The sequence below is a fragment of the Carcharodon carcharias genome, chromosome 6, assembly GCF_017639515.1.
Source record: "Carcharodon carcharias isolate sCarCar2 chromosome 6, sCarCar2.pri, whole genome shotgun sequence".
Classification (NCBI taxonomy): domain Eukaryota; kingdom Metazoa; phylum Chordata; class Chondrichthyes; order Lamniformes; family Lamnidae; genus Carcharodon; species Carcharodon carcharias.
The window spans coordinates 184,588,044-184,604,121 of NC_054472.1; the positions used below are offsets into that span (position 1 = coordinate 184,588,044).

Consider the following 16,078-nt stretch of genomic DNA (forward strand, 5'->3'; position numbering starts at 1 on the left):
TTCATTACTGCTATAAAAATAGCTGTTTCCTATTAGCTCATTGTACAAGGACCAGAGGACACAGATTTAAGGTTTTATGCAAGAGATGCAGGATGCAACGTGAGGAGAAACTGTTTTTTTTAATGCAGTGGGTGGTTATGACCTAGGACTCACCGCCGATCAGGGTGGCGAAAGTGGAGGTGATCAATGATTTCAAAAGGAAATCGGAGAAAAACGAACTTGCTGGGCTACAGGGATAGAATGGGGCTGACTGGATTGCTCTACAGAGAGAGGTGCATGGACTTGATGGGCCAAATGGCCTCCTGTACTGTAAAGACTCAGTGATCGTTCAGCAAGTAAAATGGAGAAATTGTACAACTGTCCACTGTACCAGGATGTGCAGTAACATTGAGGGAGACAAATTTACGGTAACCTTATGTATATAGTATAGTCAATTTGTCTACCTTAATGAACCATAGAGATGATACAGCACAGAAAGAGGCCATTCAGCCCATCGTGTCAGTGCCAGCTAAAAAAAAGCTAGCTGCTCATTCCTTGGCCTTGCGGGTTACAGCACTTCAGGTGCAGATTGAGGTACATTTTAAATGAGTTGAGGGTTTCAGCCTCAACCATCAATCCAGGCAGTGAATTCCAGACGCCCATCACCCTCTGGGTGAAAAAGATTTTCCTCATGTCCCCTCTAATACTTCACCTTAAATCTGTACCCCCTGGTAACCCTCTCCGCTAGAGGAAACAAGTCTTCCCTGTCTACCCTATCTAGGTCCCTCATAATTTCGTACACCTCAATCAAGTCACCCCTTAGACTCCTCCATTCTAAGGAAAACAAACATTAGCTTACCCAATCTTTCCTCATAGCTGCAATTTTCCAGCCCTGGCAACATTCTTGTAAATCTCCTCCGTCCTATCTCCGAAGCAATAATGTCCTTCCTGTAACGTGGTGTTTTATCACTCTCGCCATAAAAACCTTCAAATAACTTTTAATATTGCTACTATTTTGGAGGCAGAGAATGGTAACGTGTATGGAAAACCAAATACATAACATTTGCATCTCAGCTGGGACTCACCTGTAAGAACAATTTCCCCTTTGGAAACGTGCGGAGCAATCTCTGCCACAACTTTATGACTGGAAAATCCTCTTTCGCAAGAACATTGTGTGACCTCATAGTAAGTCTGGAAGAAGATTACACACGTGCATAAAAAAAAGTTACACATTTAGACGATGATAGATCTCACATCCGCCAATCCCCCTCATTCAACCTTTAAATGTTACTCTCACCATCCACCTGTAGGTAACCTTGTTTCAAACAGAGAGCAGTGAACATTTAATCCTCTGATGTCATTTTATTGCTATGCAGCCTTCACCAAATGCTACTGTATGCAAAAAGAAGATCCCAAGATACAAATATGAGGAGACTTCAAGTTACATCTTCAAATGACCTTCCTTCCATCATAAGGTCAGATGTGGGGATGCTCTCTGATAATTGCACAATGTTCAGCACCATTCGCGACTCCTCAGATACTAAAGCAGTTCATGTCCAAATGCAGTTAGGCCTGGACAATATCTAGGCTTGGGCTGACAAGTGGCAAGTAACATTCGCACTACACAAGAGCCAGGCAATGACCATCTCCAACAAGAGAGAACCTAACCATCGTCCCTTGATATTCAATGGTATTACTATTGCTGAATCCTTCACCGCCAATATCCTGGGAATTACCATTGACCAGAACCTAAACTGGACTAGCCATATAAATACTAAGAGCAGATCAGAGGCTGGGAATTCTGTGGCGAGTAACTCACCTCCTGACTCCCCAAAGCCTGTCTACTATCCACAAGGCACAAGTCAGGAGAGTGACAGAATACTCTCCATTTGCATGGAAGAGAACAGATTGAACAACACAAGAAGCTGGACACCATCCAGAACAAAGCAGCACACTTGATTGACACCCCATTCACCACCTTAAACATTCACTCCCTCCACTACCAACGCACAATAGCAGCAGTGCATACTATCTACAAGATGCACTGCAAGAATTCATCAAGGCTCCTTAGACAGCACCTTCCAAACCCATGACCACTATCATGTAGAAGGACAAGGGCATCAGGTGCATGGCAACACCACCACCTGCAAGTTCCCCTCCAAGCCACTCACTATCCTGACTTGGAAATATATCGCCGTTCCTTCGCTGTCACTGGGTCAAAATCCTGGAACTCCCTCCCTAACAGCACTGTGGGTGTACCTACACCACATGGACTGCAGCGGTTCAAGAAGGCAGCTCATCAGTGCCTTCTCAAGGGGCAACTAGGGATGGGCAATAAATGCTGACCCAGCCAGTGAAGCCTGTGAAAGAATAAATAAAGGTCAGAAAGAAAACCAAAGGTGAGAGCAATATTTGAGGAATAAGAAAGACTGTACCAAGGGTGGTGGAATTCATTGACTTTCTTCATGAGGATCAGCGACAACTTCCAGATTCAGGTGAATATACTGAGTTCAAATCCCACTACAGAAACATGAGCACAAAATCTAGGCTTGGTTGAACTCAAAGAAGGCTCCTCCGACAGTGCAGCCCACCCTCAGTACTTCATTGGGAGTGTCAGTCTGGATCTGGATTCTGTGCTCAAGTGTCTGGAGTGGGACTTGAACCTACAATCCTTCTGGTTCCTATTTGTTCATGGGATGTGAGCGTCACTGGCTCGGCCAGCATTTTTTTGCCCTTGTTCAAGGGTCAACCACATTGTGTGGGTCTGGAGTCACATGCAGTCCAGTCCAGGTAAAAACAGCATATTTCTTTCTCTAGAGAGGATTAGGGAAGCAGATGGGTTTTTACAACAAGCAGCATGATCATCATTAGACTTTTAATTTATTGCATTCAAATTTCACCACCTGCTATGGTGGGATTTGAACTCATACCCCCAGAGAATTACACTGGATCTCTATTATTAGTGACAATACCACTGTACCACTGCCTCTTCCTAAAAGGGTGCTACTCACTGAGGACTGCTCAGTATGGGTACTTAATGGGGATTGAAGAATTATTGGGGTAACTAATGTAACAAGCAGTTTTTAACATTCTTGAGGATTAAATTTTTAAAAATTGAAACCATTTCTTACACGAGCAAGTACATGGAGTTGAGTAACATTTTTAGAATTATCCCCCGAGTTTGTAAATACGATAGCTATGCATCAAATTCTTGTTTAATCTATAAACATGATGCATGCCAACACAGTGCTTACATCAGCCTCTTCACTGGAGGCTAGAATAAAATCACAGGTTGTGCAGCTTCTCCCACGATCCAATCATACCGTCAAACAAATAATAAAATATATTTAAAAATAAGATGTAATCCATAGACATCATTTCAAGCACACAAACTGTCTTTAAGTTCTTGGTATTGCAATTTGTTCCCTTGCGTTCTTGAGCACATAAAATGGCTCAGAATTGAACCAGTTGATACATCACTATCCAAGGAGCTGGTGATGTTACTGTTCCCTCCACCTTTCATCCACTCCTTTTATCTTCGACTAAAACGGTTCTTGAAATTTTTTTTTTTATTGTTTCCGCTATCATTGATGCAATTTTTTTGACTTGGGGTTTCTTTGATTCATGGATCCCCTGTCCACTATTGGCGGTGGGAGGGGGGGGGGGTGCGGTGGGGGGTGTCAGACTTGATGATGTGAAGCCACGGCTAGTGCTAGGACCATCAAAGGACTGATTTCCTCCTCCACTGCCACTGCTTCCTGCTTGACTATGCTCAGCCCTTCAAGTCCGTGCAGGCTCTTTGAGAGTGCTATTATCTCATTGAAGCATGCAAATTTTTTTTTTTTACAGAGCTCGCAAGGGCAGGTGCAGGAAGGACGTCTCCCCTGGCTGAGCGAGGCAGGGTGGGGGAGGGGAGGGTGTCTAGAACACAGGGATACAGTCTCAGGACGAGGGATCAGCCATTTAGGACTGAGACGAGGAGGAATTTCCTCAGTCAGAGTGGCGGATCTTGGGAATTCTCTATCCCAGAGGGCTGTGGAGGCTCAGTCACCGAGCATGCTCAATACAAAAATCAATACATTTCTAGATTTTAAAGATGTCAGGGGATGTGGGGATAGTGCATGAAAATGACATGTAGACATTATTTGTAGTATCTCAGGAAGTGGAATATTTAAGTAAAAAAAAAGCCACAGATGAGCCAGATTTTTCAACTTCTCTCTCTCATCCCTCTCAAGGTGCATTGAACTTAACCTGCCAGTGTACAATATACAGTCTTTCAAACCCAGAGCTTTTCCTTTATTCTTCCATGCATTCTGGGTGTCGCCGACAGGGGCAGCATGTGTTGCCCCTCTCTAATTGCCCTTGAATATTCTTAAGGACACAGCTTCTACCGCCCTCTGCGGTAAAGAATTCCACAGATCCACTACCCTCTGAGAGAAGAAATTCTTCCTCATCTCAGTTTTAAATGCACGACCCCTTACTCTGAGATTACACCCTCTGGTCCTAGACTCTCCCACAAAGGGAAACAACCACTCAGCACCTGCCCTGACAAGAACCCTAAGAATCTTATATGTTTCAATAAGGTCACCCCTCATTCTTCTAAACTCCAATGAGTACAAGCCCAACCTACTCAACCTCTCCTCATAAGAAAGTCCCTCCATACCCGGAATCAACCTAGTGAACCTTCTCTGGACTGCCTCCAATGCCAGTATATCGTTCCTTAGATAAGGGGACCAAAATTGTTCACAGTGTGCTAGGTGTGGTCTAACTAGTACAGAATTACCTGGAAGAACTCAGCAGATCTGGCAGCATCGGCGGAGAAGAAAAGAATTGACGTTTCGAGTCTTCATGACCCTTCAACAGAACTGAGTGAATCTTAAGAAAGGGGTGAAATATCAGCTGGTTTAAGGTGGTGGCGGGGGGGGGCGGGGGGTGGGGGGTGGGCGTGGGGGGGGGAGAGAAGTGGAGGGGGGTGGTGTGGTTGTAGGGACAAGCAAGCAGTGATAGGAGCAGATAATCAAAAGATGTCACAGACAAAAGAACAAAGAGGTGTTGAAGGTGGTGATATTATCTAAATGAATGTGCTAATTAAGAATGGATGGCAGGGCACACAAGGTACAGCTCTAGTGGGGGTGGGGTGGAAAGGCTAGCAGAGCATAAAAGATTTAAAAATAATGGAAATAGGTGGGAAAAGAAAAATCTATATAAATTATTGGAAAAAACAAAAGGAAGGGGGAAGAAACAGAAAGGGGGTGGGGATGGAGGAGGAAGGTCAAGATCTAAAGTTGTTGAATTCAATATTCAGTCCGGAAGGCTGTAAAGTGCCTAGTCGGAAGATGAGGTGCTGTCCCTTCAGTTTGCGTTGGGCTTCACTGGAACAATGCAGCAAGCCAAGGACAGACATGTGGGCAAGAGAGCAGGGTGGAGTATTAAAATGGCAAGTGACAGGGAGGTTTGGGTCATTCTTGCGGACAGACCACAGGTGTTCTGCAAAGTGGTCGCCCAATTTACATTTGGTCTCTCCAATGCAGAGGAGACCGCATTGGGAGCAACGAATGCAGTAGACTAAGTTGGGGGAAATGCAAGTGAAATGCTGCTTCACTTGAAAGAAGTGTTTGGGTCCTTGGACGGTGAGGAGAGAGGAAGTGAAGGGGCAGGTGTTGCATCTTTTGCGTGGGCATGGGGAGGTGCCATAGGTAGGGGTTGAGGAGTAGGGGATGATGGAGGAGTGGTCCAGGATGTCATGGAGGGAACGATCCCTATGGAATGCCGCCAGCGGGTTGAAGGGAAGATGTGTTTGGTGGTGGCATCATGCTGGAGTTGGCGGAAATGGCGGAGGATGATCCTTTGAATGTGGAGGCTGGTGGGGTGATAAGTGAGGACAAGGGGGACCCTATCATGTTTCTGGGAGGGAGGAGAAGGTGTGAGGGCGGATGCGCGGGAGATGGGCCGGACACGGTTGAGGGCCCTGTCAACGACCAAGGATGGAAAACCTCGGTTAAGAAAGAAGGAGGACATGTCAGAGGAACTGTTTTTGAAGGTAGCATCATCAGAACAGATGCGACGGAGGTGAAGGAACTGAGAGAATGGAATGGTGTCCTTACAGGAAGCGGGGTGTGAGGAGCTGTAGTCGAGGTAGCTGTGGGAGTCGGTAGGCTTGTAATGGATATTGGTGGACAGTCTATCACCAGAGATTGAGACAGAGAGGTCAAGGAAGGGAAGGGAAGTGTCAGAGATGGACCATGTGAAAGTGATGGAGGGGGTGGAGATTGGAAGCAAAATTAATAAATTTTTCCAAGTCCCGACGAGAGCATGAAGCAGCAGCGAAGTAATCATCAATGTACCGGAGAAAGAGTTGTGGAAGGGGGCCGGAGTAGTACTGGAATAAGGAATGTTCCACATACCCCATAAAGAGACAGGCATAGCTGAGGCCCATGAAGGTACCCATAGCCACACCTTTTATTTGGACGAAGTGAGAGGAGTTGAAGGAGAAATTGTTCAGCGTGAGAACAAGTTCAGCCAGACGGAGGAGAGTAGTGGTGGATGGGGATTGTTTGGGCCTCTGTTTGAGGAAGAAGCTAAGGGCCCTTAGACCATCCTGGTGGGGGATGGAAATGTAGAGGGATTGGACGTCCATGGTGAAGAGGAGGCGGTTGGGGCCAGGGAACTGGAAATTGTTGATGTGACGTAAGGTGTCAGAGGAATCACGGATGTAGGTGGGAAGGGACTGGACAAGGGGAGAGAGAAGGGAGTCAAGATAATGAGAAATGAGTTCCACGGGGCAGGAGCAAGCTGACACGATCGGTCTACTGGGACAATTCTGTTTGTGGATTTTGGGTACGAGATAGAAGCGGGCCATCTGAGGTTGGGCGACTATCAGGAAGCTATGGGAGGTCAGTGACAGTCCTGGAAACAATGGCTTGATGTTCAGTGGTGGGGTCATGATCCAGGGAGAGGTAGGAGGAAGTGTCTGCGAGTTGACGCTCAGCCTCCATGAAGTAGAGGTCACTGTGCCAGACAACAACAGCACCACCCTTGTCAGCGGGTTTGAAGACAATGTTGGGGTTGTCACCTCCAATATTCTCCCTCCACCTGGACCCCTCCCTCTGGATTCTTACCTTCTCTTGATCTTTTCATTGAGAACTGTGGGCGCGATATTAGTCGTCTCAATTTCTCTGCTCCTCTCACCCATTCGAATCTGTCTCTCTCTGAACTTACTGCACTCTGTTCTCTCAGGTCCAACCATGATGCTGCCAGACCTGCTGAGTTTTTCCAGGTAATTCTGTTTTTGTTTTGGATTTCCAGCATCCGCAATTTTTTGTTTTTATGTGGTCTAACTAGTGCCTTGTATAGTTTTAGCAGGACTTCCCTATTTTTATACTCCATTCCCTTTGAAATAGAGGCCAAAATTCCATTTACCTTCCTTATTATCTATTGAACTTGTATGTTAGCTTTTAGGGATTCATGTACGAGGACTCCCAGATCCTGCTGTGCTGCAGCTTTCTGCAGTCTTTCTCCATTTAAATAATATTCAGCTCCTCTATTCTTCCTGCCAGAGTGCATAACCTCACATTTCCCACATTATATTCCATCCGCCAAGTTTTTCCCCCACTCACTTAACCTGTCTATATCCCCCTGTAGACTCCTTGTGTCATCCTCACCGCTTGCTTTCATCAAAAGTAATGGAAATAGGTGGGAAAAGAAAAATCTATATATATTATTGGAAAAAACAAAAAGGAGGGGGAAGAAACAGGAGGGGGTGGGGATGGAGGAGAGAGTTCAAGATCTAAAATTGTTGAACTCAATATTCAGTCCGGAAGGCTGTAAAGTGCCTAGTCGGAAGATGAGATGCTGTTCCTCCAGGTGCTTTTCCCACCTATTTCCATTATTTTTAAATGTATTTCCACCCATTGTTTATTTCTACCTTTTAGCATTCCCCCACCCCTACTAGAGCTATCTGTACCTTATCTGTCCTGTCTTCTACTCTTAATTAGCACATTCCTTTAGATAATATCACCACCTTCAACACCTCTTTGTTCTTTTGTCTGTGACAGCTTTTGGTTATCTCCACCTATCACTGGCTGCTTGTCCCTACAACCCCCACTGCCCACCCCACCCCCCTTAAAACCAGCTTATATTTCACCCCTTTCTTATTTTTACTTAGTTCTGTTGAAGTGTCTCGAAATGTCAACTGTGCTCTCCTCTGCCGATGCTGCCAGACCTGCTGAGTTTTTCCAGGTATTTCTGTTTCTGTTTTTGTTTTGGATTTCCAGCATCCGCAGTTTTTTTGCTTTTACGTCATGACTAATTGTTTAAAGGCAATATGCAAATCTACTACATACGAGAAAGCATTGAGAGGACATGCAGTAAGAACAAGATGTGGCAATCTGTCCTAGGCAGCAGACAGAAGCTGTTACGTTACTCCACATGATCTCAGACATGAGTCTATTGCTTCAAAACTTCAGAGGTCCTTTTAAAATCAAATTATTTATTATGTCTAGTGCATTCACGGTCCTCTTAATCCTTCAAAGGTTGGTCAAGCATAACCCTCCCTCTTTCAAAATAGGTGCTGACTACTCTATTATTATTTCCGTTTCTAATTGTTGTTCTATGAGGTGAAGATTCATCATCTTCCCTCCCACTGACCTTAAACTCAATTGGTCTATCGTGTCCTGGACTTGTTCTAACTCCCTTTTCAAAGATGTGCCATATGGCATATTTTATATCCACTCCATGAGGGCAAACGGAGCCTCAATTTAACATCTCATCTGAGAGATGGCATCTCCGACAGTGCAGCACTGCCTCAGCATTGCAATGTCAGCCTAGATTACATGTTTAATTAACTGGAGTGGGACTTGTACCCACAGCTGACGCCTGTGGTGGGGTGCTGCCCTGTTTCATCTCCGGACGGACATTTGTCAAATTGCTTAGCAAAGAAGCTCCAAGGTTTAGGCCAACAGTCATCAGAAAATGTTACCCAGAGCAAAGGATCCAACCGAAGTTGAACACCATATCTGCTCTAAGCAGCACCCTATAATTGAATCTTCTTGGTTCTATTTTCTTGTGATAACCAGCATAGCATCAGTCTTTTAAATTGCTTTCTTCTTGCATAGAATCAGAGAAATCAGCAGGGCAGAAAGAGGCCATTCAGGCCATCATGGCTGTACTAGCTCTTTGCAAGAGTAGTCGCGCCTAGTCCCACATCCCACTTTTTCTTTATAACCCCATATGTTCCTCATCTTCGCGTGGCTGTCAAAATCACTTTTAAACTTATTTATGGAATCACCTTCCATCAGCTTTGCAGGGCGAATTCCAGATCCAACAGCTCTCTGAATACACTTCTCCTCATCTCCGCACTCAGACTTTTACCAAGGATCTTAAATCTATGATCTGTGGGTATATTGAATATTCCCGACTTACCGGAGGGAATATTTTTTCTCTACCTACCCTACCCAACCTCTCATCATCTTGGAAACCTCCGTTCGGTCCTATTGGGTTCTCAGTTAAAACCTCCGAAACTACTCTGATTCAAGGAGAAAAATCCCACCTTTTCCAACCTCTCTTGGCCCAGCTAGCGAGGCCCACATCCCATGAATGAATTAAAGAAGAAAGTTGGGCAGCATGGCTAGTTTCTGTGCTGGTAACAGTTCTGTTTTGTTTGTTCATGGGATGTGGGTGATGCTGGCAAGGCCAGCATTTGTTGCCCATCCATAACTGCCCTTGAACTGAGTGGTTTGTTCAGCCATTTCAGAGGGCAGTGAAGAGCCAACCACGTTGCTGTGGGTCTGGACTCACATGTAGGTCAGACCAGGTAAGGGTGGCAGATTTCCTTCACTAAGCGACACTGGTGAACCAGATGGGTTTCTACAACAATCGTCAATGGTTTCATGGTCACCAGAGATTAGCATTTAATTCCAGATTTTATAAACTGAATTTAAATTCCACCAGTCGCTGTGGCGGGCTTTAGACCCGTGTCGCCAGTGCATTAGCCTCTGGATTAATAGTCCAGGGACATTATGAATGCACCACCCTCTGCCCTGCTTTGTAACCATGGAAAATGAGACCAACACAGTAACTTGCCTGTTCTGTAGTGTTAGCTATAAGGTAGTACTGTCCACTTAAAAAAAAGGAACTCACAGAAACTTATGAACAGCTTCGAGAGAAGTTTCAGTTGTTGAAAATGCTGAAAGGATAAGTCATAAACGTAGCCTTAAATGTTGCCAGGGCTGGAAAATTGCAGCTATGAGGAGAGATTGGATAGGCTCGAGTTGTTTTCCTTAGAACAGGAGAGGCTGAGGGGTGTTCTAATTGAGGTGTACAAAATTATGAGGGACCTAGATAGGATAGACAAGAAAGGTTTGTTTCCCCTAGCTGAGGGGTCAATTAACAGGGAGCATAGATTTAAGGTGATTGGTAGAAGGATTAGAGGGGACATGAGGAAAACCTTTTTCACCCAGAGGGTGGTGGATGTCTGGAATTCACAGCCTAAGTTGGTGGTGGAGGCAGACACCCTCAACTCATTTAAAAAGTACCTGGATCTGCACCTGAAGTGCTGTAACCTGCAAGGCTATGGACCAGGTGCTGAAAAGTGGGATTAAAAATGAGCGGCTAGCTTTTTTTTTTGGCCAGTGTAGACACGATGGGCTCAATGGCCTCTTTTTGAGCCGTAACTTTTCTATGGCTCGATGGTTCTAGACAAACCACATGCAAAAATCAAACTTCAAAGTGGCTGTTGAAATTGTCCTCCAATATCAGATAGCAACTCATTCCGAAATAATACTTGAATAAAGTTACTGAAAGAAAATCAATCCAAGTGATCTATTCAAGAAAGTCAAGAAAAACCTGCGTAGAATTAACAGCACAGAAACAGATCCAACTATTCTGTGCCCGTGTTTTTACTCTATGCCATTCTCCTCCTGTTCCACTTCCTGAATCTCACCCTATCAGCACAACATTGAAAGTTCATAAATCATTTACAAAGCAGCTTTGCAATCTGGCTGTTCCACCCTTTAGTGCCAAATCAACATTATATAATAAAACCAGCTCAAATAGTTTACTCACAACTTAATATTCTAGCTGGTTAATCAACGTTCTTCTCAGGGACAAACCCTGCTATGCTTCACTTCTCAAATATTAGGTAAAATAATTAAATTAAGCACCAGCGCCCATTGTCCCTCAAGTCTGCTCCATCCTGCACCCTTTTTTGAGAAGATCCTTCTCAATGCCAGTCACTGAATTATTTAAATCTTCTGCTTCTGAGTTTGAGAATACCTTGGAAAATTAGCTTGGTTGCAGTTTGGACATTGTTTTTTTCTCCCCTCAGCAATCATTGGACGTATGAAATGCTGGTGGCTGATATGTGGACATTATTTGTTGTACCTCAAGGAATGGGATTTTTAAAGTAAAAAAGCCACACGACTCAGAGTTTTCAATTTCTCACTCTCTCTCTCTCTCTCTCATGTCCCTCTCAAGGTGCATTGAAATTAACCTGCCCAGGGTACAACATACAGACTGTCAAACTCAAAGCCTTTTCTTCCTTTATTCTTTCATGGGATGAGGGCCGTGACAGGTTTACAGTTAGTGGGGCTCTCCACACCTAACGATCAATGCTTCTTGGTCTGTAAAAACTGTATGAAAAATTGCCTGTTTGAAATCCAAGTTTACCTGCTGTCTGGATGACGGTAAAGATGGTTAAATATTGCGGCGCAGGGTGGGCAAATATGGAACTTGCTGATGAGAAAAGTCAAAAACCCAGGTCGAATTATACGTAGAGAGCGGGAGGGAGAGAGAAAGATGTCTGCAGGTAGGAGAGGGAAGCTGACGAGATGTCCACCCGAACATCAACGTGTTAGGGAGGGAGGCGATGGCATAGTGGTATTGTCACTGACCAGAGACCCAGTATAATGCTCTAGGTAGCTGGGTTCAAATCCTGCCATACCAGATAGTGAAATTTGTAATTCAAAAAAAAAATCTGGAATTTAAAGTGTGATGATGACCATGAAACCATTGTTGCAAAATGCCCTTAGGGATTCCTTCCCTAAAAGGGAGGGAATCTGCCATCCTTACCTGGTCTGGACCTACATGTGAGTCCAGGCCTACAGCAATGTGGTTGAATCTTAAATGTCCCCTGAACAATGGTAATTAGGGATGGGCAATAAATGCTGGCCTAGCCAGAGATGACCACATCTCTTAATGAATAAATAATTAAAAAAAAAAAATCTTTTGGTATAATTTTGTTCAGAGGCGAAGAAATCAGATTGGAACCCTGCTCCGGTGCCAACAATTTACTGAGGCAAAGCAGCACTGACAGCACCTCTGTTACCTAGGAGACCCAAGAAACATTGCACTTTACTAAGATCTCATTACTCACTGGAAAATCTCGTAACAATGTCGCTCAGTGGAAGAGCGTGAGCTGCTGTTGTGGTTTCAGGCCGGCCCGCGTTACAATCAATTAAATTAAAATCGAATTAAAGTTTGGCCCAAGGTCCATGTTTCAACTTCTGACCAGACTGGCCAAGGTTTTGCTGCAACTCCTCTTCCCATCCAAGCTTGCTGATCATTAACATCCCTGCACGGTCTGTCTTCCAATCCAGTTCTTGGCGTCTCTGTGCTGGACACCATTTCTGGAGTGAGAGCCAAGGGATGGTTCTGAAGATGTGATAATGAAACCAGCCGATAGCATGTAGCTCAGGTGAATCTGTCTCTATTTATTTCCTGTCATTGAGTCTAACTTGGCATTATTGAGGTAAGCGTGTGTGTGTGTGTGTGTGTGTGTGTGTGTGTGTGTGTGTGTGTGTGTGGACTACAATTCCTCCTGTCCCAGCATGGTGGGCTGGTATTTTTAAAACCACCTCATAGCCATAACCAAAATTTAAAGACTTGCAATGATATAGCGCCTCTCATGACCACCAGAAGTCCCAAAGCTGTACCAGCCAATGAAGTACTTTGGAAGTGGGAGTGTGGGAACCGTCACAGCCAGTTTGCACCCAGTGAGCTCCCAGAAACAATGTGATGGTGACCAGAATCAGTTTTGTGCGTTGTTGGTGCAGCATCAGCTCACGCATCCAGTTTGTATGGCTTGAAACTCATTCACTTTGGTCCCCATCGTTTGGTGGCCCCATGCCAGGACACGGTGTGTGTCATTGTAAACCCACCCCTTTGGATGATGGTGATTCATTGGGATTTGTTGCCCATCCCTAATTCCCTTGAACTGAGCGGCTTGCTGGGCCAAGAGTCAGCCCCATTGCTGTGGGTCTGGAGACACGTGTAGGCCAGACCAGGTAAGGACAGCAGATTTCTTTCCCTAAAGGACATTAGTGAATCGGATGGGTTTTTTTAAAAAAAATTGGTTATTATTACTGAGACTAGCTTCATATTCCAGGTTTATTAATTGAATCAATTATTAATTCCAGCTGCAGTGGTGGGATTTGAACCCATGTGCACAGAGCATTAACCTGGGCCTCTGGGTTATTAGCCCATTGACATAACTGCTACGCCACCATCGCTTAATCAATAATAGCTCCTAACTTACCTAGGAGTAGATTTGGTTTTTTTGTCTTCACCACCTCAGCCACAAAATGGCTGAGCAAGGTTCCCGACAGCTTGAGAACCACCTGATTCTCGTTTCAAATGAAGAAAATGGATCTCAAATTGCCCTGATACGAAAGCTGAACAATTTCAGATATTAAATAAAAAAAGAATTGGATAATTATCCGAAGTTGTCCTTACCCCTTACCCCTCTCCCCGCCTCTGTACTGGCTTAAACCCTGTCACATCTCCAACCTTCCCCAGTTTCGATGAAAGGGGGTCAGACCCACCCCGCGTCCCCCCCCCTCCAGCATCTGCAGCATGTTCCTTTTGTTTTTATTTCTGATGAAAGGTCATCGACCTGAAACATTAGCCCTGTTTCTCTCGCCCACAGATGCAGTCTTGCCCTGTGCAGTGTTTCCAGCATTCCTACACTGTTGCTTCAATGCGTATTGAAACCATGACTCAATGAAGTCTCCTATTTCAACTTATTATTTCGCAGTTTCTCGAGACTGGACTCTGTGATGATTGCAGAGCTCACACACCCTTCCTTTGTGGTGCAGTCAGCAAAGCATGGAATTGCCTAATCAATAATCCCACTTTATCTTGCTCAGTGAGCAGACCGCCAACTCTGCCTGGACATATTCCTGATCAACCCCACCTCCAATATTTTTTTTTAATAACTACAGGTGCTGGATCCCATATCCAGGAAGCTTGGGACCGGACATGTATCGGAGATGGGGATTTTCTGGATTTTGGGACAGGTGGGGGGATTGGGGGTGGGTGGGGGGGGGGGGGGGGTTTGGGTGGAGGATAAGATAATTTAAAGCAAGGCTGATTTCTCCACCGGGCTGGACTTAGCAGGATGGGAAAAGAAAAGGATGAGGAGTGGACCAGATTTTAATCCGGGACCCAAAGAGCAGGGAATCTCTTATCTTCTTTGAGCTGGCTGTTTAAAACCAACTTCTCTGACAAATTTTTGGGTCACCCATCCTCAACACTGGGGTTCAGTGTCAATTTTTTTTTTAAAACCTGATTATGCTACTTGGGTGCCAGGTAAATGCACGTTGCTGAATTCCCCCCCCCAAAATTCATTGAATTAAGGCTAAGATTTTTATTTTAGAAAGCAAACACTTGTTTCCTCCCTCTGTTGAAAGTGGGTAATCCCCAGGGTTGAACCTTGTCACAAAGCACCATCAAACTGTTGACCAACAGACCAGGACATCCGCAGAGATATATATATATATATATATATATATATATTTAAAAAACAAAGAACTGCGGGTGCTGGAAATCCAAAACAAAAACCCAAAATACCTGGAAAAACTCAGCAGGTCTGGCAGCGTTGGTGGAGAGGAGAAGAGTTGACGTTTTGAGTCCTCCACCGAGGGACAGGGACAGGGAAAGGGGCGGGGGGTGGGGGGGGGTGGGGTGGTGGGTGGAATAAGAGCCGAAGATTTCACCAACTTATCTGATCAAAATAAAAATCCAGGACTATTTTCCCCATTGTCACCGTCAATCTCTCCCAAACAGCCTTTCGGGAAAGTTGTGCTTACCAGTAGGTGGAGGGATATTAAAATCAGTCCAGCGCCCGAGGTCCCAACCCGGCTCGACATCATCTTCCTACCCGCTTATCCGGTGATAATCCACCTCTGGCCGGGCAGCTGGGTCCTGCTCTGCTCGGATCCAGGTGTGGAGTCCAGTCCGGGCGCGCTGGAAACTCACCTGGAGCTGCCGGACTGTGACGTCACAAGGCAGGTAACTGATCAACTCCGCCCCCCACACCTCCCAGTCTGGGAGGGAGGAAGAGGAGTGATCGAGGGAGGAATCAAGGGAGGGGAGGTGGGGGGGAGATCGAGAGAGGGAGGGATCAAGGGATCGAGAGTGGAATCGATGGAAGGGAGGGGCGAGTGAGATATCGAGGGATGGGAGGGAGGGATGGAGGGATCCATGGAGAGATAGAGGGATCGAGAGAGGAATCAAGGGAGAGATCGAGAGAGGGAGGGATCGCGGAAGATCGAGAGGGGGTGGGGAAGAATCGAGGGAGGGATCGGTGGAGAGATAGAGGGATCGAGAGAGGAATCAAGGGAGAGATCGAGAGAGGGAGGGATCGCGGAAGATCGAGAGGGGGAAGAATCGAGGGAGGGATCAATGGAGAGATAGAGGGATCGAGCGAGGTATCAAGGGAGAGAGGGAGGAATCAAGGGAGGGGAGGGGGAGATCGAGAGAGGGAGGGATCGAGAGAGGAATCGAGGGAAGGGAGGGGAGAGATATCGAGGGAAGAGAGGGAGAGAGGGAGGGATCGATGGAGAGATAGAGGGATCGAGAGAGGAATCGAGGGAGAGATCGAGAGAGGGAGGGAACGTGGAAGATCGAGAGGGGGAAGAATCGAGGGAGGGATCAAGGGATGGGAGAGGGATAGAAGAATGGAGAGGCAGAGGTCAAGAGAGGGAGGGGGAGAAGAGGGAAGCAGTGATCGATGGAGGCATCAAGGCACATGAGGGAGGGAAAGATGGAGGGACACAGAGATTGAGGGAATGATGGAGGGATAGAGGGATTGAGGGAGGGATCA

The 16,078-nt window shown here is 45.6% G+C and overlaps 1 protein-coding gene across 2 annotated transcripts in view; it reads right to left on the reverse strand.

Moving 5' to 3' along the window:
• Positions 1–15,284, reverse strand: part of LOC121279169 (desmoglein-2-like) — a 73,680-nt gene extending 58,396 nt beyond the window's left edge. For both annotated transcript variants that reach the window (XM_041190163.1, XM_041190162.1), the window contains exons 1-2: positions 15,063–15,284; positions 1,065–1,170 (exon numbers count right to left, since the gene is read on the reverse strand). In XM_041190163.1, the coding sequence (XP_041046097.1) occupies positions 1,065–1,170; positions 15,063–15,125 (169 nt within the window). In that variant the 5' untranslated portion in view covers positions 15,126–15,284. The remainder of the gene's footprint in view (positions 1–1,064; positions 1,171–15,062) is intronic.
• Between the last annotated feature and the right edge of the window lie 794 nt (positions 15,285–16,078).